A 26,910-nucleotide genomic window follows, 5' to 3' on the forward strand; every position below is an offset into this window, starting at 1 on the left:
TACACAAGTTTGTACGATATCCTAAGCTAGTTAGAAGGCTTCAGGAAAAAGCTACTCGCTTGTATAAGTTTCCTTGTAGCTTGGATCCAACATCTATTCCTCAGTTATCGGCAAAGTGGTCAATTGATGATTCAAATTACCCTAGAATAACTCAAGAAGAGTTTTTTTCCTATGCTTCGCAGAAAAAAGAAGGAAGTCAAGGTCAACAGGAAAAAGTCAGACGCTATGAGATGAAAGTGGTCAGTTTGTGAAAGCTATGATTAAAAAATCTTATGGAAACGATTCTAGACCAGCTGTAATATACTTTTATCAACATAAGCCTCAAAAAGCTCATTGTGTCTGCCCTGTGGGAGCTAGTGGACTATGTTGTCATGTTCTGTCATTGTTGTTTTTAAAACACTGTACTGATACCAAAGAGAAAATACTCGAATTAACATGTACAGAAAAACTTCAGAAATGGCACCGTAGAATTTCAAAAGGATCTATTCCTATGATACCATTAAAGGATATTAATCTAAAATCAGCTAGTATGAAGAAAAACAAGCAGAATGCTATTAGTGCCTCAGATTCTGACAAGTCCTACTTTAAAAGAAATGTTTCTTCAATAATCCAGGACCTAAATGCAAAGTTAGATCGAGAAAAGCCTGTATCAGAACATGTTTTCACTGTTCTCTCTCAATCAGAAATTGGACGTAAAACTTCAGTGGGTGAGCATTTGTGTTATACCTACAAACTTCATTATTTAGCTGACCATCAGTATGTTAGTAAAGAAGTTTTTAAAAGTCATGTGTTAGGGATTGACCCGCTGAAAGTGGAACAAATCAAAAACAGCACAGGGTTTCAAGTTGAGCCTGAAGGTATTCCTTTGTTGTCAAGTGTACAAGATACTGAGTGTAGTAAAATTACAGTGCAACAAATTCTGGAGCAAAATTTGTTTGATATACATATTGAAACGCATACTACAACATATGACATACAAAATAACACAACACAAGAAATTTGCAAGGCTATTTGTAAACAAAAAAATTTAAACTCAATCAAATTAGATATCAGTTTTCTAATTGCTCCAAAGCCATGCGGTTCTAATTACATTGATGTTTGTCAGACTTCAGAAAAATGGCACAAGGCTAGAAAATTTATGATTACGGGAAGCCGATTACCATCATTGTTGGGATTATACGGACAGAAAAAGTTTGAAAAATATTGGAATATTGTACAAAGTGGAGCAAGCGACGAAGGTTTATTGGATGGAATTGAAAATATTGTGAGAGGCAGAACATACGAAGCAGAAGGATAAAATATTTTGAAAAAATTTCCAAAGCTTTAACAGAAACATGTGGATTCTTCACGCATCCAGTAAACAAAAGATATGGTGCAAGTCCTGACGCTCTTGGCCCATGTGCTATGAGCAAAGAATTCAGATGGCCCAATTCAATCTTTGAATTCCTTTCCAAATTATTTTGTTCAATGTCAATTGCAGATGTCATGCACGGACGCAAAATTTTGTGTTTTGGTTTCTTACCATCCCGAGACTCAAAATGGTACGTTTTTCCTCATCAAATGGGATGATCTGCTTTTGGAAATCATAACACTTATTTGCGACTGTATTATAAATGATCAAAAAATATATGATTGGCCATACACAGAGACAAGAGTTTTGGAACAACTTGGAAAAGCACTCTTAGAAAAAAATTTGGACTTTAAAGCATTAAAATCACTCAGGACTTTCGTCAAAACTTGCACTAAATCGGTACAAACTGTTGAATTTATAGACGATTTTAATACCATATGACTTTAAAAAAACATATGCTTTAGTAACAAAATATATACAAAAACAAACTTAAATAAAACAATACCTCCACTAGGAAAGAGTATTATGCATATATGTTTTTTTCGCACTGTTTAAAGAAATATGATAACAGATCACACTACTCTTTAGGGCCAATTGGAGGCATTGTTATATTTACAATATGGCAAAGCATTATCCAAGTAGAACTTAGGAGATCCATTTTATTTAATGGCCAAACATTGTTCAATATAGTCCAATCTCGGACATGGCCAATAAATCTTTCAACGTGTATACGCGTAGAAGCAATGTTAAAAGTGTCTTGAATTTCTGCTTCACTGAATTGAGGATTATTTTTTTGTTTCGGTCTGTTAAGTGTTACACCTTTACTTGCACATAGTTCTTGGATTGAAAAGCCTTTGTCCGACATAACCTCATGCTCTTCTTGTACAAGTTCCAGAATACCAGTTTTCTCAGTAATTTCTGAGTCTGAAATTGATCCTGGGTATATATCACTGAAAAATAAGCCCATACCATGTGGTGAAATGCCAATCAGTGCTTTGCCAGTGACTGTGTTTTTGTAATTTGAAAACATTAAACTGTTTAATTCGAAATTTGAGGCATGCTGAAGTTTGAATTCAGTTGCATCAATAACAATATCTGTGAGACCATGACCAGTTTCGATGAATGATTTTGGCATTTTTTGTAACAAATAACCATGACTGGGTTTTAAGTCGATACGATTGAATAATGTAGCAAGGAAAATTACCCAGGCATTAAAAATTCGCTGAACTGTTGTCTCAGATTTTTCAAGAATATAAGCCATGAATCTTATATCAATTCCATGGCGACAAATCACCAAAACAGTAAGGAATTGTGTGGCAACATCAACAGTTTTATTTTTTGCACTAGGTTTGCAATCGCCATAAGGTACAAGATGTACATAAGGTTGTATAATTTCCATGACAAGATTGAAATTTGTTATTTCCAAGCCGCACAAATATTTGAACCTTTGTGGAAATTGTTTTATGTTATCGTATGTAAATAGCTTTTGTTGTACACTTTGAAAATTTCTGTTAATATCAGCATTCTCAGATTCAAGTGTAGTTATTTTTTGCTGCAATTTACTTAAGGATGTTTTTAAAATTTCAATTTCACCCTCCATTTCTCTAACAGTACAATTGACCTCAATGATTTCTTAGTGAGATCTTCTGTACTTGCCAGTTTTCGTTTGCAATTTAAACGACGGTTTAAATTCCTTTTTATTCTTGGTGTTGTACTTTTGATAAGCACTCTCCTTGTGTTCTTTTTAACAGGCAAATGTTTGGAAATTTCTAAAGCAGCATTTAACTTTTGTTTTGAATTTTTATAAGCTAGCTTCATCTTAATTGAAGGGTCGGCAGCTGCATCCAATTTTTTCTTAGCTCTGCTATAGCGAAGTTTCAATTTTTTCTAGCTGAGGTTCTGGTACAATTATATTTGGTAAATCATCTGTGCCTTTTCTTACGCCATCTTTCCAGTGTGCAGAGCATATGAAGCCATTTTTAAAATTCATTCCTGTTGTTTTAAACATCTTCTCATATTTTCTCTGAATATCAGGCTGTCGAGGTAAACGATAAAACTTTGTTTATTTCCATCTTGATCTTTAGATAAATAATTGTTAAAGCACAAAGATGAACTGCAATGAAACTTCATTTTGATACAACTTACACTGACTTGTTTACAAACTGAACTGCCGAAGCGCACGACTTTCAGATTTTTTTTCCCCACACAAGTTTGGCTATACCTCAAAAGCGCGCGCCGTGAATGTGGCTAATGGCATTCAACATATTGTGCCAAAGTGGCATCTTTTCCACGATATGAAGCCATTGCCTACACCGTGTTGTTGTTTCCGAGGCCTTCATGGATATTTATTTCACAAGCACAGCGAAATTTTTCTTTTTTCCTTTGTCCCCTAAAAATAGAATTTTAATTGTTTTCGTTAAATTTGCAGTAAAATGTAACGAATGATTAGCTATGTATAGTTCATTCCACTTTTTAGAATTAAGGTTTTAATTGTTAAGACAAAACTAAAACAAGAAAACCTGTCGGTTTGAACGCACAATCCAATCCTAATAAATCAATTAGAACATGGTTAAAATCTGCCTATGCAAGAAAGTGGGACGGCTTAAACACTCACAACTGCCAGAAGGTTATTCTGACCTTTTGAAACAAGAAGGTTTTCAACTGCCTACGCTTTTGTGGAAATGTTCTATTATAAGGGGTAGCAACAGTACTTGCATATAGAGGGTGATGTCGATTAAAAAAACACTGTATATAAAGAACTTTTACTATAAAAAAATATCAGTAATATTTTTTATTTATTTTCTTTTAATAAATTGTTTTCAAAAACCATGAATAATAAAAGAATACACAATTAACTATATATATAAGTATATATATAATAAAAACAAAGTCCTGTAAAACCCAATAGACAAGTCCTGTTTGTACCATCAACACATTATATTACTGCAATTTTAAGTAACAAATTTGCAAATGAGAAAACTGAGAAAATGGAGCTGACAACTATACATAAAATATATTTATATACATAAAATATATCAGGCAACCACATTGTTTTCCTTTCTTATATTTATTGCATTTTTTGAAAGTGAAAATATATTACTGCAATTATAAAATATATGCCCTCTACCATACTTTTATTACTCCAGCGATGATCTGGTGACTCATCTCGCCACATAACTTCATGGTTTTTAACGAGGGTGCCGATAAGCCGCAAACGCCGCTTATATATAATATAAGCGGCGTTTGCGCTAATATATAAGGGCGAGCTCGGGCGACTTTTCGAATTAAATTGACGGTTGTCCGCCGAAACCGCCTGCACATTCCCGAACTCGCCCGGGGCATTCCCGAAATGCAACACCTTGTAACATAAACATGGCGGACGACAGTTGAAAGCATGCGCTTTAAGAGAAAGGAGTTAATAAAGTTTATGTATAAGTTATTTATCAAGTAAATCTTATTAAAAACCATCAAAAATAGTTCTTTTAAGCACTTCACTACCACATAGTTCATTTTAATTTTTATACTTTTTTAAATAATTTGTGGTGAATCATTGAGTGTTTTTGTGGTGAATCTTTTTTTTTTTGTTGTTGTTCGGCCATTGTTTAGTTCTATGTGGGTTTTTTCAGGCGAATACCTGAATTTTTTTCAAAACGCCGAACTTTTAACGGTGTATGCGGCTTATCGGCACCCTCGTGGTTTTTATTCCATAAAATAACTTTGCAAAAATGCAGGTAAACAAAGTGGAAATTTTTTCCGATTGAACAAAAGATGAATTAACTAAAACGTCCTAATTTCGTGATTTACGTCTTAATTCTGTGATGTGTTTTTTTTCCAATGTGAGATACGCTAGGCTGTACATATACATACTAAATAATATAAAAGCTCCTACACAGCTTATTTCTCTTCGATATAAAAAATTTCAACAACATAACAAATGCAAAATTCTGGACTTCCTTGGCGATAAATTTGTGATGTAACCAATGATGTTGTTGTCTATAATAAAGTGAAAACTTGTGTTTACAATTATATTTGATTGATGTCAAGACTTTTGGGTGAAGAATCATCTGAAATGACAAATTAAGTCCGGGATTGTAGCTATAAGTTCCTTATAATTGATGCAATCAATATGTTTTAAGCTCCAAAATGATATTAAATCAATGTAAAACCATAGTTGAAAGACTAAGATAAGGACTAAATACATACATTAAAATCCACGACAAGTAACCAGTAACCATCCAACACCCAACACATGTGGGATAAGACTCAAAATGGCAGAAAAAATCAGTCAAAGTTTTGTACGGAAAGCGAAATATGCGCCTTATGCACAAAAATGAATAAACGGCGCGCCATTAAACAACTTTTCGTTCTTGAAGTTTCGTTTCCAAACACTAGCCACCTAAGTCGGTAACTTGTACAGGAATATGAAATACGTTTATCTTAAGCTAGACTTAACTACACTTTAATAAATACAACATTTTGAGCACTAGATCTAAAGAGATTCTTTTAAAAATCAATGTCAACCCGCTTTATAAATAAAATTTTTACCGCCTCGGCTAGTTTCTCATGTAATCTCGCACATGAATTGGCTCCGCACAAAATATTCACCAACGTGTTCATTTTTTATTCCGAGACGAAGAAAGGCTAATCCAAACACACATTCCTGCGGATTGTGTGAACGTCTCTTTGAAAAATAAGGGGAGTGTTTATTAACTAGGGGAGTCATTATTTACTAGGTTATTTCTACCCTAGGGAAGTTATTTTACTCCAGTTTATTTTGACCCATATTTCATAGGGAGTTAAGATAATCTGCTACACCGTCACGAGCAAACCTTGTACGTCAATATATAACTGAAAAGTTCACATTTAATCAGGGTACCAACTACTTGTAGAAAGAAAAATAGACGCATCGAAATATAGTAATAGACATATAGAAATATCCTAGAAAGCTGCAAAAATCGAATAAAGTTCTTGAAATATGATTTTTTTTAAATCAGTTTTTGTCCGTTTTTTGAGGATATGGAAACCCTCTCGACATAATAAAAGCTCCTCTCAAAAAAATATAGAAACGCACTTGTATACCGTGAACACTCGAATTAGCGCCGCCCTCTCGAAATTAATGCTCTCAAAAACTCCTTGAAATGTTTTAATGAGTTCTCTCTCGAAGAAGGTTATGTAGTAACGCACTTGCATAGTTACATCTGCCTTCTCCCATCTGAATTGTTATTGTATAGGTCATCATACAAAGCCTACGCTTAACTCAGTTGGCCGCTTAGACAGTCGTTTGAATCCGATCGACAAACCGAACACTACGAAGTGCATGTTTATGAATCCGATTCATTCGCTGGGCAGAAACAATCCACTCATGAATTTTCAGTTAAATAAAATCGAATCGTATGACGACGACGAATATTAAGTAGCATTTGACTAGTCTTTTTTTTATTCTTCAGCAAGAAAATTTTTCCTGACAAGATTTTTGTGGACGTGTTGACAAAACTGAAAAAACGCTTGTCGTTTAGAAAAGTCCGTCGCTGTCCTGAAGCAACCAACGCGGTAAACATATGAAGTGTTCTTGTTATACAGACTACAGCCCATCAATAGTTCTTGCGAAATAAGGTGTTACACCTGTGTTCCGTGCAGAAGAATGACACTTTAGTTGTACTTAGGAACTAAATTTTGAAAATTATATTGTTTAAAATTATTAAATAAAATTTGGTAAACATTAGCTAATTATAATCAGCATTTTTATACTCTTTTTCAGATTTTTCGTTATCGATTTTAATGATAGAGTAATACACATTTCTATTTATTATAAGTTAGATTTTTTTTAACCGAAACGGCTTGTGCAGTCACTGTAATCCTAATAGCTTTCTCGGGTACAATTTCGCGGATAAAAAAAAGATTTCACTTCGCGAATGATTGCTTGCAAAAAAAATTAATATGACTTTAATATGTTGCTTTTTTAGCATATTTCTAGAAATTTTCTCTTGTATCTGGGCATTATCTCGATATAAGAAATATACAAGAACAATCATGAGAGTTTGTTGCAGTTGAATTAAAACATCACAATTAAAAATTCATGTACCAGAATGTGTTTAAAAGAACAGTGCAGAATTGTTTGCCAGCTGATTCTGTTATTGTTTTATTTAGAGCAAAAAAATGACTGAAATGAAACTAGTGCTTATAACTGGTTGCTCTTCAGGTATTGGGTATCATTTGTTACCAGTCTCCGCGAGGTAGGAAATTGCAAAATATATGCAACCAGTCGCAACGTTGAGAAGTTGAAACAAATTGAATGCAAAGCTGTGGTAGTGAAAAAGCTGGATTTAACAGACGAAGATGACAACACAGACGTTGTGGATGATATTTTGCAGAATGAAAAAAGAATTGATATATTAGGTATTAAAGATTATATGCGATTAAAAAGGCTGTGTTCAAATGGCTGTGCGCTGCTTTATTCTGAATCCCCTGCAGAGTAGATAATGCAGGCGACGTCATGGATTGTTCGACGGGGTAACGACTAGTTGTTGAACAATACGCGTTACACACGACAACAATGTCCCTCAAAATGTAAAATAAGCGACACGAAGCATGTCAGTTCTTTTTCTAAGGAATGTAAAAACCTATGTTGATGTAAACTTTTTTTCAGTCAAATAAATTATCTTTATATTCTGCGCTACTCCGGATTGGAAAGTTGTGGTTTCTGGAATTTGATTAGCGGATAATATTTCCGTTCCTATCCAAACTGAAAGTTGAAATAATTTTTTTTTAAATTATTTCAACTAACTTCAACTTCAATTATTTTAAATTTTTTTAATGAAACAAAAGAATAATCAGTAGAATATCCAATCAAATTAAAGTATTATTCTTTTTCAATTTCAATAGGAAATTCTTTAAAACCATCGTTTTTTTCTTTCGGAGCATTTTTTGAGAAAAAATCGACCATGGGATTTCACGTTCCTCTGAGAGGAGGATAGTATTGGTATAACTGACTAACTAACTAACCCTGTCCCAAATGGTCAATTGCAACGTCACAGATTTAAACTTCGTACCCAAGCTCCCTAAGTACTGGGAAGTCATCTAAATGACGTTTCAGGCCAAAATTGGTATTTGTTTTCGACAAAATTTGGCACAGTTAACAAAAAAAGTATGCTGAAAATGATATTCACGTCAAAATTTTGATTTTTTGTCAACTAAATGCCGTTTAAGACCATAAACGTTTCAATCGCAAGACTTTCAACCATGAATGATAGATAGGCTGTATTTTTTGTTAGCAATTTCTTTTAAAATGTGAGTTTATTATGACACGTTTCGTTGTGTTTGCGTTTTTTGTAAGATGTAATGTCACCTGTGTGCTTTATCTTCAGAGCTTCATGCACCAAACCTCTTTGAATGTTTGGTACGATAACACAACGAATTAGCAGGTTGTCATCAAATATTTTAATAGAGAGCGGAAATTCTTAGAGCCCCCAGGGCTTCTTGTTCTGTTTCAAACCTTTTTGTGTTTGAGTGGAAATCCATGCTAGAATCAATAGACCTATTTCAATATCCATTTCCATTACGCAAAATACACAGCCGGAATAGACGTACTAACATGAAAACGAGGTTGGTTTAGAGACAATTTTAATTTTTCACCGAAGTAATGCACATATAGTTTGTTTACCTTATTTCTCAAATTAACTTGTCAAATTGGCAAATTATGTACTTTGGGTAAAAAAAATAGAAAATGGCACTTATTTTATACCCATTGGGCTTATTAACGTTGCTGGTTTATATTTTTTATAGTGTTTAGCTGATTGGTTTTGATTTTCTATTTAGCTATACAGTAGCACTAGCATTGGTTACTACTAGCTAGCTAGTTGGAGCTTTAACCAATGTTGTTGACATTTATATACACTTTATTCTTTGTTGGTGGATATCTTTTATTTTTTAAAACATCTGTAAATAACATGGCTATCCTAAGCATGTTGGGTTGGTGGTATCAGACAGAATATTGGTTTTCATCATGTATTTTCAATAAAATGTAATAAGAGCAATGCAATCATCCAAGTTAAAAGCATGTATACTCATAAGTACCCTTGAGCCTTGATTATATAAAAATTATGGCCTGTAAGAATGTTACAGTTGCTACAGATAATTGTTGTTGTTTTTTAAATTCACAAAACGTTCTGTCAATAAGTAGTAATTCTATAAGTATTGCCAGATTTTTATTCCACGTCAGGTATAACTATGGGTATTGTAATTTATTTGTACGTAAAAGCAAAGATCAACAACTTAAGTAAATTTAAGAGTGCTCTTATTTTACATATATTCTTTTTTTGAGAATAACCCAAACAACATAACCTTACAAGTTTAACACTGTCATTTTCAAAATTAGAGGCCTAATCTTGCTGTCAATTTAATTCCAAAGAAAATAAGAATAGTTTTAAGAACCTTGAATCTATTTTCTTAGAGAGTAGAGCAACACCATACCTAAATATTTTTATTTATGTAAATGTTTGACCTGTGATAAAAACATTTTCGTAAGAAGAGCAGCATGTTCAGTTATTTTTTTACCTTCTGAAAAAAATTGGTTTATGCCAGAACCGAAAAAATAAACAATTTGTGATTACTATTGTAGGTTTAACATATTCAAGGAATGATAAACCTACAATACTAATATGAATCTGAACAGACAAACCCAAACAATAAACAATTTGTGATTACTGAGTACACTGGGTTGAGCCAAAATATGTTTATTATAAATGTATACTGAATGGAAAGGTTAAAGCATATTAGCTGGGTGTGTGACAATAATAACGATACATAGCTCGACAGCACATCATCCCTGAGTATATGCTAGCTATAGGAAAATAATTATAACCTATATAATTATAATATATATAATTATAATCATATAAGTTATATGAAGTTTCAGTAAACTAGGTAAACATTTTATACCTTACAGTATAGAATATAAACTTTTTGGAGGAGTAAGAAATAAGACGTTCGTTTGGCTAGCTAGCTAGCTAGCTAGCCAACATTAAAGTTGCTATAAATACACACTTGATATCAATAAATATTCATAATTTTTTGTCACACCACCATTACTAATACCCTCAATATACTTGTATCCGCTACGAGCGTTTCAATATGGCAGTTGAAAAATATAAAACCAACATTTGTTGATAACTAATGTCAGAACAGCTAGTAAACAACTTGGCGTCCTAAACATTATCTAAACTAACCTCGTTTTCATCCCACCATGGCTGATCATGAAAAGGCGATATTGAAATAGGTCTATTCCCTACTACGTGAACTTATATTGGGTATATTAAAAGCTGTACTTTTAATTTAAGTTTTTATATTCATATTGTTTCTAATGCGTAAATTGTTATTTTCACCAAAAACTTGATTATCCGGGGTGGAGCTATCACATTGAATTTTTTCAGCCTGTTTTTTAAGGATCAAGATATATAATGTTGATGATGCGATGCATCTCCGTTTTCCTTGTGATTGCTGATTAAATAAAGCTCTGTTACATGTTTGTTTTCGCGTCTTTTTCTGCCTAATTTGTTCTTAATCGTAAGAGGACGGTTTCATTATCCATTCTATTTTCTTTGAAATTTTTGTTTATATGAAAAATGGATGTTCTTTGCTGCTAATAGAGCTCTATAATTATTTATATACACACAAGCCAGAGAAAAGAAACGATTACAAGCAATCGTATTTTATGTCAAAATTTAGGCCTAAGTTTTTCTTAGTTATGAAAACGATGTTTTAAAACTGAAGCAGTTCTTATTTTGTTCTCTTTTTTCGGCAAAATCTAAGGCTCGTGTTCTTATAAAATTGTTCTTACATAAAAAGGCGTGTATTGATTTATTATCTATGTTCTTTCTTGTGTTTGTTTACAACTTGCTGCAATCTTTTTACTTTTTAACTTTTGCCTTAGATCATGCTACTATGTATATTGTTTACCCTAACGAATATTTCTTACAGTGCTAAAAGAAGAGCTACAAAACGATGGACGGAGATTAAGGGACAGGGGTCCGAGTCGAGATGGTGTTCTTATCTCGTTGGCTCGTTGGTTGATTTTTATGGAAACGTTGGCTGGTTGGCTAGTATTTTTATGCAGTAGCTTCGCGGTAGTATTCTAAATTTTAGTCGTTTTGTTATTTTATTTTGACATAGTAATTTTAGATGGTATTTTAAGATCAAACGTGTGGTTAAAGCTGCCTGTGTATTATTGTGGATATTAAATATTAATTTATCGAAATTTATTCATAGTTCGTTGTGCTGGAATTGGACACTGCGCGCCGGTCGAAGCAACATCCGTCGCCGACGTTAAGCGCGTCATAAACACTAATTCTATCGGTATGATGAGTTTGACATCCAAAGTTTTACCTTCGATGAAGAACAGACAAATTGGTCATATAGTCGCTGTGTCAGCCATTTGTGGCATTATTGGTTTCCCCTTTAACAGCATCTACTCAGCTTCAAAGTTTGCTGTGGAAGGCTATTGCGAATCTTTGCGTGAAGAACTTAAGGATTTCTGCATCAAGTAAGATCCGCAGATTTTACTATCCTCCCAACATTAATTGAAACAAAGTTATTAATGTTTTTACTGTCATTTTAACGAAAGATCCTTAATACAATAGCAAGGATTATTCATAAGTAAAATCAGCGCACCGTCCATTCCACACTTTTTTAGACTCAAATGTCTCATTTATTTTTGCGTGAACAACACAAAGTGTCATAAGCTCAATAACTATCAGCATAGATATTGGATGCTACAAGAGTTCTAAAAAAATACTTTCAAAATTTTCATCCTGGTAATCTGTCTGCCAGTCCTTTAGAATTGTTCAAATTGTTTGTTCACAGAAGATAATATTCGTGAAATTCTTTAGTGTCGATTTGTTTTTTTCCTCACAAAAAATATTTCATATTCCACAATCTCTTACATAACCTAAAAAGACAAAAAAATGACCTACGTTTATCTTGCTGAAAGAACAGATGAATTATATTTACACTAGTTGAACGACCCGTAAAAAATCCACATGATTATGAAGGCAAACAGTTACGGGGATATCTTTTGATAGCGTCATTAATAATGTACATATACAAAAAAATTGTTAACATGTTCCTTCTAGAGCTTGAAACTGGTGATCAAAATAATATAAAGGATCATTTGCTTTTAACAAACTGTAAGGAGATATCAGGGTTTAAAAAATTTTTGATGACCTGCCATCAACCGATTGCTTCCGAAACTGTACAACTTTGAGAAATCGGTCCAATGACTACACTAATTTTAATAATACTAGACGTCAGTCTTTGTGATAAAGTAATGTTTAAAAAACCGATAAACCGATTTGTATGAGAAGAAAAAATCATCTTTGAAAAGCCGAATATTATTTTAAGTTACAGACACAGTTAGCGTATTAATATACTAAACTAGTTGTTAAACCCGTGAAAAATCCAGAAAATGTTTTACGCTTCTTACATAAACCAGTAAACCTTTTGAACAAAATCAATAATAACAATAACAAAGCCCTTGACTTGTACACAAATTTAAAACAAAGCAACTACATTCCCTGTGGTTTCAAAACCCGTCACGGTAAATTTAAATTGACATACAATAAAATTTTCTGCTAATTAGTTTGCCTTGTTATTTATCACATGATTTGCGCTAAGATAATTTAAAATGTGAACAAACGTTTTGTAAATTACAGAATATAGTTGTAGGAAATGCTTTATGGACGCCGTTTTAGAAAATTGTAGGAAATATAATTTCTTTCCCTGTTACAGACAAACAGCCTCCCTGACATGTAAAAAGGAAAGGCTTGATTATCAGTAACTCTTCATTTCCTCCTAAAATTTTTTTTATACGTTTTTTAGTGTTTTCTCCTAGAATTTGACCCCAATATCTCCTATTATTAAAAAAATAAAATTTTGAAGTTTTAAATATATTTGAAATGACATTGACAAGCATTTTGTGGACAAAATTTGTACTTGCAAAAAAAATTTTCTTTCTAGGCAGTACATCAGAACCGTTCGAGCAACCGTAACCGTTTTGTTTTTCTTTTACAAGCAACAATTTTTAATTACTGCACAAAGGAAACTTGCTTTGTGAAGTAATTTTTGTGAATAACCATATTATTACTAAATGTTAATAATTAAACTGTATGACAAACTAATTTTGAAAATAATGCAAACTTAAAATTTGCTCATAACCAATCTCGTTTTTATGTTATTATGCGTTTTCGCAAATAACATTTTGTCCATTCGATACTTTTGATAAAGTGTTTATATATACGTAAAGTAGGCAATTCTTTAATTTTCATATTTTGGTGTTTTTCTTCAGAAACTTTCATTATTATGTAAAGGTTATTTGACATTAGTTATTTCTGAATATTGTTAACCTATTTTGTAATAGTCCAGGATTCGAAACCGTTGGTGGTGTAGTAGTTGTGGTAGTACATAAAACTTTAATCACAAGATTGCAGGTCGTGCAACTGTCCAATCTTTCCCACTTTGAATGTTGGTAATCTTGTTAGGCCATGTGAAGTAAGCAATCGTATTTTGTGACGGTTTTTGTTTCTTCACTGACTGCGTATTTTGCAAGTTCTCCAGACAAGAGAAGACGTACCGCAGTTTGAATTTCACGAGAAGAGATGGTCGACTTTTTGTTTTGAAGAGCCAAACGCAAAGCTTCAGAAGCAATGCGCTCAAAGATGTCGTTGACAAATGAGTTCATGATGCTCATAGCTTTCCTTGAAACTCCGACATCTGGTTGAACTTGTTTCAAAACGTTGTAGATGTAAATAGCATAACTTTCCTTTCTCTTTCTCTTGCGTTTCTTTTCACCAGTTCAACTAATCTTTCCTTCTTTTTTGCCGGCTCTCTTTTCATCTTTCTTGGCTACTTTAGGTGCCTGTTTTCCTCCTTTAAGCCTGTGTCACACTTATGAAGCAGATGTAGAAGCAAGTGAAGTAAGCATGCGCAGTTAGTGCGAAGCAAGAAATGAAGCAAGATGCGAAGCAAGTAGCTCACACTAGCGCAAGAAGATCACTTGCATTCTTTTGTTAAACATGGATGAAGAGGAGTATTTAGTTATGATTTTGGGATATTTGTTGTTGAAAAAACGACGGCACAAGCGACGAGAAAAAACTCTAAATATTTCAAGAAAAGTATGGGTTCGCAAGATTTTTAAGCATCGTGAACAACGTGGTGTTTACCATACGCTGGTTCAAGAAGTGCTGCTTGGGGACAGAGAATCTTATTTCAAGTTAGAATTTTATATAATTTTTTAGCTTAAGTTTGTGGAAAGAATTTGTTTTATATAATAACTGAGTAATAACTGAAGCCTGAGTCTTTCCAGTACCTCTTAAATGTTATTGGTCCATCGATAGCAAAGAATGATACTCGATTTAGAAAAGCTATTTCTCCTGCTGAACGATTATTCTTAACAATATCTTTTTCCTACCGAATTGGTCGATCTACTATCTGCGGTATAATAAAAGAAACATGTACCGCTATATGGGATGTTCTAAATGAACAGTATTTACGTATACTAAAGCATCCCGATGACTGGAAAAGAATCGCTGATGATTTGACACTGCATAGGTGCAATCGATGGGAAACACGTCACTATTAAATCACCGTTAAATAGCGGATCCCTATATTTAGGGTATTTTATATAGGGTATTTTAGCACTGTATTGATGGCCATATGCGATGCAAGATATATCTTTACGCTTGTTGATGTTGGCAGATATGGATCAAACAATGATAGTGGTGTTTTCCGGATTCACTGATGGGCCGAGCATTTTTTCAAAACCAAATGAATTTATCAGAACCTGAAATACTGAATGAAAACCCAAGCTTGGGCAAAATACCTAACTATCTCGTCGGCGATGAAGCATTTTCGCTGCAAACATGGTTCCTTCGACCATTTCCAGACAGAGGTATACCCGAAGATCAAGCAATCTTTACCTATCGACTATCCAGGGCAAGAAGAATTATTGAGAACAGCTTCGGTATATTGTGTGCCCGGTAGAGAATATTTATGAGGCCTATTCAATGTAGCGTAGAAACAGCAGATTTGATAGCCAAAGCAGCGTTGTGTTTGCACAACTTTCTTGTCAAACAAACAGCGCTGGTTACTGTCCTAGTGGTTTTGTTGATTCTTATGATGAGACAGGGAAAATAAAGGATGGTGAATGGAGAAGTATTACTTCCACACGTAACGATAGAGGAGCTTTTTTAACTGACATTCCTTCATTACGAGGATCTAGGGTATCACAATCAGCAATAGAAGTACGAAATGCTATCAAAACCTACGTAAACTCAATGGAAGGCTCGGTACCATGGCAGTGGAACCACGTATGCAGCAGAGGAGAGATACTACAGTGACATATTGTCATATTAAAGTTGTATTTTCTGTTGGAATATTAAATACAACCTATTGCATGCAAAATCTTAAATTTATTATTGCCTTTGTCCTGCGTGGTATTGCTGAAATAAGTTCCCAGGTAAATATATTTATTTCGGCCATTTTAAAGAAGCTGTGTAAACGACATTTGTCGATTGAAAACTGGACTTCCAGTGTTTATTTCTCCTTGAGGGGGTACTTTAGGTGTGGTAGGTGTCTGCGAACAACTCTGTATATGCGGTGATGATGGCTGTGCAGTGGGTACGGGTGTGGAAGGCATAAATCCAATGGGAGATTCTTCTTGTCGTTGTTCGAGCAAGAATTTAAGCATTATGTTATCAACCTTATGTTTCGCCAATAGCTTCCTGTTACCTGATAACTTACGTAGATTAGCTGTTAGAAGCTCCCCGTACAGTGTGTCTTCATCTTTCGAATTTGCTGGGTTACATAATCTTTTTTTCAATTGTCCTCATTAGTTGTTTATCGCAATCATCGTCAGCCTCGCGAGATGGTTTTCTGTGAAGAGAATTAATGTTTTACAAAATTATTTTACATCAAAAATAATAATAATACTTAGTTTTGCGCTTTACCTTGACCTCTTTCTATATTTATTCCTGCCGGTAACAGATGAAACATCTGAAGCTGCCAGTGACACGACGGAGGCGCTGTCATCGATATTATCATCATCGTCGTCATTAAGTTGCTCCATCATCATCTCTTGTTCATCCCTGTTCTCTATTTCAAAGTTTCTTTTACTTCGCGTCGTTCACGGCCATACTTATTTCTAAGGTTTCTAAAAGCTACCTCGACAGTTTTAGCTATAAAAACAAAACAAATGCTCACATTTTTCAAGTATGTAAGCTAAAAAAATAGGATTTCTCAACTTACCATTCTGTAAACCTAACTCGGTCGCAACATCATTCCAAGCTCGGAATCTTTTGTTTTTATCTTTGTGGTCTTTATCGGATTTATCACACAAAATTGTATATTTCCTGACAACTTCGGCAAGTTTTTCATCTGCCATATTTGTTGTTATGATAAGTTCTGTTTTTTTGTTTTTGTTTTTTATCATTTGCTTCACTTGCGCACCTTGCATTACCTGCTCACACCATAAAAATCATGAAGCAAGCGTGAAGGAGATGCAGCAATGAAGCAAGAATATCAAAATTTTTTGATATTCTTGCTTCAACGTTGGCTTCATGCTTCACGCTTGCTTCACTTGCTTTAGTCATGCTCACATTAACTTGCTTCTGCATCAGCATTTGCATCTGCTTCATAGGTGTGACACAGGCTTTAGCTGCAGCGTCAGACATGGTTAAAAATTTTTGCTACTTAAACTCGTAAGTAAGCAAGTCAAAACTTTTTGTTTATAAGTAAAAAAATCGCATCGAATTCGATCCGAAAACGTCGATACGCAATTTAATTGGTTAGAAAAAAAATCTTTTGTTTAATACTTAATTATGATTGGTTAAAAAAACATGATTTCGATCCTATTTTTAGGATGAAAAAACGACTAAAGTTTATTTCGTTAACACTTACGTTAAATATTCGTACGTTTTTGTATTAACTTACAAATAAATTGCAGTTATGTCTGGACGTGGAAAAGGTGGAAAAGCTAAGGCTAAAGCCAAGACAAGATTCTTAAGAGCTGGACTTCAATTTCCAGTTGGAAGAGTGCATAGATTCCTTCGTAGAGGGGACTGTGCTAACTGAATTGGATCTGGAGCATCAGTATACTTAGCAGCCGTCTTGGAATATTTATCTGCTGAGATATATTGGAGTTGGCTGGTAACGCAGCAAGAGACAACAAAAAAGCTAGGATTATCCCAAGACATTTACAATTAGCTGTTCGTAATGATGAAGAATTAAACAAACTTTTGAGCGGTGTAACCATTGCAGCTGGTGGTGTTTTGCCAAACATTCAAGCTGTCTTACTTCCGAAGAAGAACGACAAAGGACAGAAGAAGTAAACCGCAACACTCAGAAAACAACGGCTATTGTTACACACATCTTTAGAAAAACATTGTTTTTTTTTCACAAAACTATATCCTTATAGTCTACTAATAGATAATCCATGCATACGCCTTGCCCTAAGTAACTCAAAGAAAATAAATAAAAATTTTGGTAACAATGTCAAAATAAATTGCACGTATTTGCCCCTACTAATGTTAATGTCTACGGCCATACGACAATGAACACACCCGTTTTCGTCTGATCACGGAAGTTAAGCATCGTCGGGCCGGGATAGTACTTGGATGGGGAACCACCTGGGAACTGCCGATGTCGTAGGCTTTTCATTTTCACTTGTTGTTGCCTTTTTATTTCAATAGCGCTGTGATATATTTCTTGTTATAAAATAGCTTTTGAGTATGTCAATTAAGGAACGTGGCGTTTGTTATGAGTGTTTCCTATCTGGCCGCAATAAATGCTCTCGTTCCAGGGCTGAGGTTTAAGAGCACCATACTCGGAATGGCGCGATAGAATTTCGTACATTATCTTTTCTCACAAAAAAATAAATTCTAAAAAGTATCCCTACCTTGGCTTGCTGTAACTCTTTAGTTTAACTGACCACCGACACCCGCGTGTCGGTGGTCAGTTAAACGCTAAGGTAAAACCTCGCTCGGCTGTTACGATACGTGTGGGAAAGCCCGTGATTGCGATATAAGTCCTCGGAAGGTGGCGGACTTTTATTTTATTTGCCATTCCTAAAAGTTAAAAGTTATTTCTCTTACTATCACCTGAAAATGTCGTCGTAAAGAGTTACAGCAAGCCAAGGTAGGGATACTTTTTAGAATTTATTTTTTTGTGAGAAAAGATAATGTACGAAATTCTATCGCGCCATTCCGAGTATGGTGCTCTTAAACCTCAGCCCTGGAACGAGAGCATTTATTGCGGCCAGATAGGAAACACTCATAACAAACGCCACGTTCCTTAATTGATCAAAATGAACAAGCTTAGGCTAATTGGGCGCGGGCCCAATTAGCTTAAGCTTGTTCATTTTGATTTAGGAAGGGGGTGGGCGCAGACGCAGACCCCCACTACCAGAAATTGTACGGTCGAGTTACTGACGTTTGCAGTAATTGCAGAGGATAGCCCAAGCGTAGTGCAATGCAAGAGCCTCACTCTGGAAGAAAACCCTCATTGATCAGTCTTTTTTTCCCCGTCAGGTAAGTATGAGTTGGAATTGCACCGTAGCATGAGGGTACCTTTCAAACACTTGTGGCTTGAGTGTGTTATAAACTGCCGTGTCGCGGGGCATAGGCTGCATTCTCCCCCAGTGTACGCGTTTTGTTCCCGCCGTAGACTATGCGGAGTGCCGTCGGAAAGCGGACTGTATTAACAAGGGCGACAATACTAAGTGCGTGATATTACTTTCCAATATGCCGGCGTACATTCCGTTTATCAACGCCTTACCCCACAACGTGCGCGCGCGTTACACAATAGACCATGCAGTCGAGATGCGACAGTGCGACCCTGCCAGGAGTCAAACCTGGAATCCCCTGATTCGTAGTCAGATGCCTTATCCATTGGGCCACAGGGCCATGCTTATGACTTCGCCCCATCGTTATTTCCGCTTGCACATTCGTTTTACTTACGGGAGAATTCTTCGTGTTTGTAGCCATGAAAGAAATTTTTTTACTGTGGTCTAATAAAAAAGTCGAAACGCAGTGCTCAATATATGAATTGCTTCTAATAGCCGGAAACAGGCCGTGTCGCCGATGTAAGCCGACCTACGTAACGCAAATCAAAGAACGCTTTATGAAAATCCTAACACGAGCGCGGAAGAAGCCCGAATTAACACACTAGATGTAATGCTGAAGACCTCAACTTCCAGCAGCTTCTCCTGCAAACTAATGCCTCGTATCACGAATAAAAATTAACATGTTTTCGCATAGCATAGTTGCGGCACCCAAAACAGACATTATACGATGTACAGAAACACACATCCCTGTTTTCGCGCCAAATCAATTCCCGGGAATGGTACTTTTACGTCCGCGTAATTCGCACCGTCTTAAATTATATCTCATTTACACGGTAATGTTTAGTATACTTCTACTGTGATAACAAGCATCGTTTATCGTTGGATTGTTGTAAGAGAACATTAAAAATGAGTGAAGCAGCTTCTCCAAAGAAAATCGCACCCAAGAAGAAACCTGCCACAAAGAAGACAGCTGATCACCCTAAATATGTGGACATGATCAAGGCAGCTATCGCTACCTTAAAGGAACGCGGTGGTTCGTCTCGCCAAGGTATTACAAAATATATTCATGCAAATTACAAAGTTGCTGAAAACTCAGATCTTCATCTGAAAATGGCTCTTAAACGAGGAGTAACATCAGGCGATTTGATTCAAACTAAAGGCACTGGTGCTTCTGAATCATTTAAGCTAGGTCAGGTAAAGAAAGAAAAACCTAAGAAAAAGGCCGCAGCAAAAAAGCCTACTGCAAAGAAAAATACACCAAAAAAGAAGACAGAAAAGAAGAGCACGCCAAAGAAATCAGCAAAAGAGCCTGCCACAAAGAAGGCCTCGGCTAAGAAACTGTTGCTAAAAAACCTGCAGCAAAGAAGGTCAAAAAGACTTCCAAAAAGGCAGCAAAGAAGACAGCAAAAAAATAATTTGTGTATCTGGCTATTACATTAACAAACGGCTATTTTTATAACCACACATTTACAAAAAACATTATCTTGGTACAAAGTTAAACTTCTTAGTCAATTAAACAGTTAAAAAAAAGGGTAAATTTAAGATAAAATTCCATAAGTTTAAGTAGTTTCGTTTTTAAATTTCTCATTTTCTTCGTTTTACTTTTCTTGCCCTTCATATTTATGAAGGGCAAAAAATAAGCAATACTACATGCATATATACTCTTGGTGGATAATGTCACGTAGTTACAGTGGGGATGTAGAGATAGTTATTAGCATCCCGAGCACATTTAACTTCCCAAGTCAAAGTAGAAATTAAGAAGAGGATCTGTGTATTTATTTAATATTTATTTTATTTTTTTATTTACGTGTTGAAATGTATTCTAAGTTGTCTTGCATGCAATGATAGTAATATTTATTTGATTTTTTAGCTTGACGTTAGTAGAACCTGGTCCTGTGTTTACTCATTTCGATCAAAAGAGCGTCGATAAAATGGCGGATAAAGATATCGATTCAACAACGAAGAAACTTTTTGAAACATTCGTAAGTTGTGCTCGCTTTAATCTGTTTATCAGAAATCTTATCTTGTACATCCCGTGAACTTTCTTTTTCTCTCCCACTAGTGTGTCTACCAGACCTTGAAAACCTTAAGATGAAACTAGTTAAGCCTGTAACCTTGAATATTTATCATTCTTTAGAGAAAACTTTTAATCATTTTAGAAAGAAGTTTTCTCATTGAATCTAATTTGCTTTGAATTTATTAAACATTTTTGAGTTATTGTTTTTAATATTGTATAATCCCTACCCTGAAGCTCCGGTGGCTTAATCAAGCATTTACGGTATGGCAAAAAAACTTGAAAACATTTAAAATTTTATATAAAAAAGCTCTTAAAATATTGACAATTCTGTTCACTTAAATAACATACATGAGTTCCCTCCCTAAAATAGTATACTCATATACATAAATTAAATCCTAACCAACACAATGTGAAGATTATCGAAAAAGTAAGAGTAAACTAAAGCTTCTAACAAAATTGATATAAAAATTGAGATTGAAAGTCCAATGGGATCATTAAACAAATTAGGCGCAAAAAATAATACCCAGCTGATACGTAATGGCGAAATTACTATATACAATCCCCCACAAAAATTATGAGACAAACTGATTTTTTTGCAAATTTTTGTCTGATCTGTTTGGTTCTGTGAAAAGTTATTTGGTCATTTTTATACACATTGTGAATGTGCTTTACGCTGAGTTGTCAACTTTTTAAAATCCATAATGATAGCCACAGCTGTGTAAAAGTGGACTTTTTTGCTCAACTTGCCATTTAAAAGTCTCGTTACGAGCTGTTTGGCACTTTTTAAATATCAGGGAAAAGTAAAGAACGGATAAGCTATTTTGTGTTTCCTGTTCTGTTTTTATTGTGATTCATTTTAATTTAAAATTCAAAAACTTCAACACGTTACGCTCCACGTTACGCTCTGAATCAACAAACTCCTGTACAAAAGTGGCAGAAACTCCACACGTTACACCCTATTTATAAAAGAAATATATATTTTTTTTATAAATAGAGCGTAATGTGTGTAACATGTTGAGTTTATGCCAATGTTGTTAGGGAATTTGGGCAAGGAGGGTGTAACGTGTAGTGTAACGTGAGGCGTTCTGTGCACGTTTTTGTGTTTTTTTATGTTTATATAGCTAGTGAGAGATATATTTGCACGTGACACAGCTTTTTTACTTAGCAAAACGTGCTAATGTGGACTAAAAGTCTTATATTTTGTTGAATTTGTCATAATAAAGCTTTAATACCTTTTTTGTATGGAATTAGCTGCAAAACTTTGAGCAAGATGTGTACATTTAACCAAGCAACTGAAAACGGTGAACGATGACAATGAGTCTTAAGAATAATCCTCAGGCTGATTTTTCTCAGAAAGGAGAATAAAACGACATATTATTATCAACCTTTTGTTTTTCTAACTGCGTATCTAACTAAACTAATAAAACATCAACATCAAATGTGTCGCCAATTTTAATTACTATGTTAATGTCTGTCTCTAGATCTTTTAGCAAGATTCAATCACTTCATCAAATATATACAATGCATGTGTATAAGAATGTGCAACGATTAATTTCAGCCTGAAAATTGATAAAAGTTAATGACATTTAATTCCGATATACATAACCAATTCTCGGTATAGTTTAGGAGAAATATCGAAGCACGGTTTTTTTGTTACGTATGTCATTCCTAAAGTGTGAGCCAATGGCACAAATTTTTAGAATCTATTACAGGGCACTTTCACTGCACGCACATGCGCAAATTTTACACATAGAATTAGGTAGTGAGGTACAAAAATGGCGAATGTTTACAAAAAGAGAACAACTTTGACGTTGTTTTTGTTGTTTTTAAACAGGTAGACCCTACAGCTACATTTAGGAGCAAGCTTGCATTGATTAGTTAATACTAAGTCACATGGGTTAAGTTTGGATATTAAACTTTTTTGCTGTAGTAACTATGAAAGGACATGGTTAAGATTTTTAACTGGGTCAAAATTCAAAACTTAAAGAGGGAAATTATTTCACAGTTTCTTGCCTTACTACACATATTTGCTACACATATTTGAGAACACCTGCGGAAAATTTCATTGTTCATCATGTTAACCCATATGGGTAATATGGTAGATTTCTTTATGGAGGAACTTTAATCAGAAAAAATTCCATGAGGATTTAATTAAATTTCGCTGATAAGATAAAATTTTGCAGTTTTGCGATTTATAATTTCTAAAATTTCTCGCTGAGAAAAATTTTAGGTTTAAAACAAATGTCCAGCAGGGGGTCCTTATAGTGATAACAAGACGTATGATATACGCAAACAACCTCGCGAATAAAGTTTACAAAAAGCTGTCTATCAAATTGGGATTTTTGTTACGAAGTTAGACACGACATATTTTACTATTCAGATACGCAATAATATTTGTTACACACTTATTTTTCAAAATTGATTTGTGAGACCTTCCTGAACGGAAAATTCCTCGAACTTTTAATTTTCGATGGGTCCGTCTTGGGTGAACCGACTGACAGGAAGAAGAAAGACCACAAACCCATAAACCCCAAAATTTGCGAAATTCATTAATTCATTTAATTCTGCCTACATTCACTTTTAAAAAGTTTGGTGGAAACATCTTTATTTACTAGTTAGTTAAACAAGTGTTTTGAACACTTGTCTTATCTTTTTAAAAAAGAAAAAAGAAAAAAAAAGTAAAAATAGTTACCAAGATGAGATTCGAACACACGACGACTCCCGTGTCGGTGCTCAGAGAGGCAAAAATTTCCATTCTTGTAGGACACAGTTGCGTTTTAATACAAGCTCACGAGCTTGTAATAAGTTTTGCAACAACTTCTTTTTTGCAGAAAAATAAAAAATATATATAAAAAATAAAATACTTTTAAAATACAAAATAATTCCAAACCGATTAGTTTCTGTAGCCATTTGGTGTCAGCGGTATGAAAAACCATGCTTTTTGTACAAGTAAAAGTCGTATGACTTCAGATAAATTGAAATAATGACATGGAACTTAGTATATGTTTTAAGGCCGGTTTGATGAAGTAAAGGCAAAAAAAAATCTTCGCTTTTGTCATAGTTTCTGACAGAATCCTCTGAAAACTATGCTAGCTATCTAGCTACATAAACATAATGTATTATAGCTTTTTGTAATTTGGACCATTATTTCACAATAAATGTGCCTCAGGAGTGCTGGCATGGTACTAGGTGGCTTTAAATGTAACCATCCCCAACATTAAACAAAAAGGGTTTTTTGTTCTTTAATTATCATTGTGGGGTGCTTCAAAATCTTGTGAATCCAATTAAAAAAAAGGTTCAAAACTTCCTCTTTGTTCACTTGCACTACTTATGGCATTTTTTGCATTGTCTTCAGTTCGAGTTCATGATTCTTTGGACAACCGCGAAGTTCAGTTGTGTCGCTTTCCCAAGTTTCAGCACAAACATATATTATAGACAACGTCGCGGAAACCTGTGTAATTTCGAAAAAATGTGGTCCTGCCTTATTTCAGATTTTTGCTAATGGTGTTCTTGTTAAGAAAAAGCTTGTCTCATTCATTTTTTGTGGTTGTTTTTAGATGCAAAAGAACAATGACTCTTATCAAACAATGGGCCAGACACCAGAAGAGGTTGCTGTGCAAATTAGGCAGTTAATCGAGCATGGCAAGTCAGAGCAACTTTGTCACTACACAAATCCCATTTATACGAATGCATTATCACAAGTGTACAGGGAAGAAGTATTCTCTTCGTAACACATTCGAAAGTACATGCGTAGACATTCGAAAATATGTGCGTATATAGACCATTTGTGCCAATTTTGTTGAATTTCCTGGCCGAGTAGTTTAAACAATTTTCTAAATTTATAAATCACACGAGGAAAGACGATAGAGCATTATTGCCTAAGACAAAGAGAATATTCGAGGAAATTGAGTAGGTTCTTATCCTTTAAGTTAAATCATTTAAACCTTTTTCTTGATCAGCAACAAAAAGCTTTAGTATATTTCCTGTTTTTTAGGGTGCTTGCACTTTTGTAGATAATATTTTGAAATTATCATCACTATATATTCACTTAAATTGTATATGAACTTGTACACAGACGTTTTTTATCAATTAAGTCCTAACACGGGTCGTGATTTGCTACATATGAGTTCTAAAGAATCGAAAAATTATTTATCTGTCGCCGTAAAGACGGGAACACACAGTAGAACAGCCTTACTTTTATTGTTAAAAAGGTATTTGCTTATTAGATTTACATTGAAAAAACATGTATGCCACATCTATCCATTAAAATCTCAAGGCACCATCTATGGTGCGGAATCATTGCCATAATTCGATCGCAGTCCGAAATTGTCATAAAAAGAAAAAGAGTCCTGAGGTCGAGGCTGCTTTCATTATTTCTTAATTTAATTGTCTATGGGCTAATTATAAACTTTTGGTGGCATTTATTTTATACCCATTGAACATGCTGACGTTGCTGGTTTACACTCTTTTCTGGTGTTGAGCTAACTAGGTTGATTGGTATGCATTTTATGTTTTACACTAGCGTTGGCTATTACCTAGCTACAGTCATGGATAAAATACAATAGACTAAAGTGAACCTATTCTTAACTCGAACAATTTTTTTTGTCCCTTGGCGTATTTCCTCTCTATACTCGAACCACGCGACATGTATCTAGGACTTTAAATGATTCCAATAACAGCATCTTCTCTTTGCTTTTATTTGACGTAGGTTCTTACTCGATTCCCGAGAAAGAATAATTTGCATAGAACTTTCATCCCAAGGCCATCACCAGCATTTATGACCTTCCCAGTAACTGTTATCTTGCAACCATGGCTTTCATCAGTCTTCAGAAAATAGAAAACGTTTTGGTGAACCGTCCAGATTTTCCAAACGGGAGACCAATAACTTCTCCATATCTTATCTGATTTTAGGTACGGTAAAGATAATGAGATGCAAATTTGGCGCTCGCTTTAATAGCAAGTTTAGAGAAAAAGACACAACATCAAAGAAACTTTTTTGTCGATGAAAGCAAAATTGTCAGAATTTTACTGACTTCACTCTATTGATCTGGCTTAGCTTGATTGTTTAAAGATAATTAACTCCTATATATACGGAGGTGTGGCACTTGAGGGCTAAATATGCTGATATCAGCAGAAAAAATCTGAAAATCATAAGGCAGAACCACATTTTTTCAAAATTACCCAGGGTTCCTCTACGTTGTCCATCGTATTGGCTAGCGCTGAAACTTGTGATTAAGACGCGGTTGGAAGCTAAGGAATCGTGGCTTTGAACTGAAGACATGCAAAGAAATGCCATGAGTGGTGCAAGGGTAAGAAGAGGAAGCCTTAATAATTTTTTTTCATTGGATTTGCAAGAATTTGAGGTACCCCACAATGAGAAGTAAAGAACAGAAACGTCTTTTTGATGTCTGATGATGAGGGATGGTCAGATCTGGATAATATTTATTGTGTGATTTTAAGCTACCTATAGCAAGTACCATGCCAGCACTCCAGGGGCACATTTGTTATTAAATAATTAAGTGATAAAGTACAAGAGCTAAATATATTTTTATGTAGCTAGCTACACAAAAGATTTTTCAAGGCATTCTGTCATTTTAATAAAGGATAGCTACCTGCTAGCTATTTGGACCTCCCATTAAAGTGAACAGTCAAGACTTCAGTATATAGCTAGTTAGGTATACAAGGCATTGCATGTTGGTTAAATATGTTGTCACGACAAACAGAAACCTGTATTTCATAAATAAATTTCTGCAAATGTTCAGGTTTCTTTTATCGAACGGAAATCTATTTTTCATAAATAAATTTTTGTAGATTTTCAGGTTTCTTTTATGAAATAACAAAATTTGGGAAAGTATAGCCAGAAGTAATATTCGCTTGGAGCGGGAAGACCTAAAGTCTCTGTCCAGGTTAAGACTTAGTAAAGTGTAAACTGTG

At 34.6% G+C, this 26,910-nt stretch overlaps 2 protein-coding genes, 1 non-coding gene and 1 pseudogene across 9 annotated transcripts in view; 3 read left to right on the top strand and 1 right to left on the bottom strand.

The window, feature by feature from the left end:
* Positions 1–11,734, top strand: part of LOC130656129 (neurogenic locus notch homolog protein 1-like) — a 44,215-nt gene extending 32,481 nt beyond the window's left edge. For 2 of the 7 annotated variants that reach the window (XM_057458951.1, XM_057458946.1), the window contains exons 28-29: positions 11,327–11,472; positions 11,615–11,734. In XM_057458951.1, the coding sequence (XP_057314934.1) occupies positions 11,327–11,472; positions 11,615–11,686 (218 nt within the window). In that variant the 3' untranslated portion in view covers positions 11,687–11,734. Of the gene's footprint in view, positions 1–6,582; positions 7,447–7,498; positions 7,805–11,326; positions 11,473–11,614 lie in introns of those variants that run through there. The other 5 variants (XR_008984847.1, XM_057458950.1, XM_057458948.1 and 2 more) reach the window with 5 other exon arrangements.
* On the top strand, positions 11,704–25,069 carry LOC130656133 (retinol dehydrogenase 8-like). The gene is made up of 3 exons (XM_057458958.1): positions 11,704–11,888; positions 20,830–20,941; positions 24,534–25,069. Exons 1-3 carry the CDS (start codon positions 11,704–11,706, stop codon positions 24,705–24,707), a joined length of 471 nt encoding a protein of 156 aa, XP_057314941.1. The 3' UTR covers positions 24,708–25,069.
* Positions 17,931–18,049, top strand: LOC130659433 (5S ribosomal RNA; annotated as a pseudogene).
* LOC130660480 (U1 spliceosomal RNA) lies at positions 18,768–18,932 on the bottom strand. Its single transcript, XR_008987678.1, has one exon. It is a non-coding gene; the product is annotated as a U1 spliceosomal RNA (small nuclear RNA).
* Positions 25,070–26,910: the final 1,841 nt, after the last annotated feature.

This window comes from Hydractinia symbiolongicarpus, chromosome 9 (genome assembly GCF_029227915.1).
Source record: "Hydractinia symbiolongicarpus strain clone_291-10 chromosome 9, HSymV2.1, whole genome shotgun sequence".
Classification (NCBI taxonomy): Eukaryota; Metazoa; Cnidaria; class Hydrozoa; order Anthoathecata; family Hydractiniidae; genus Hydractinia; species Hydractinia symbiolongicarpus.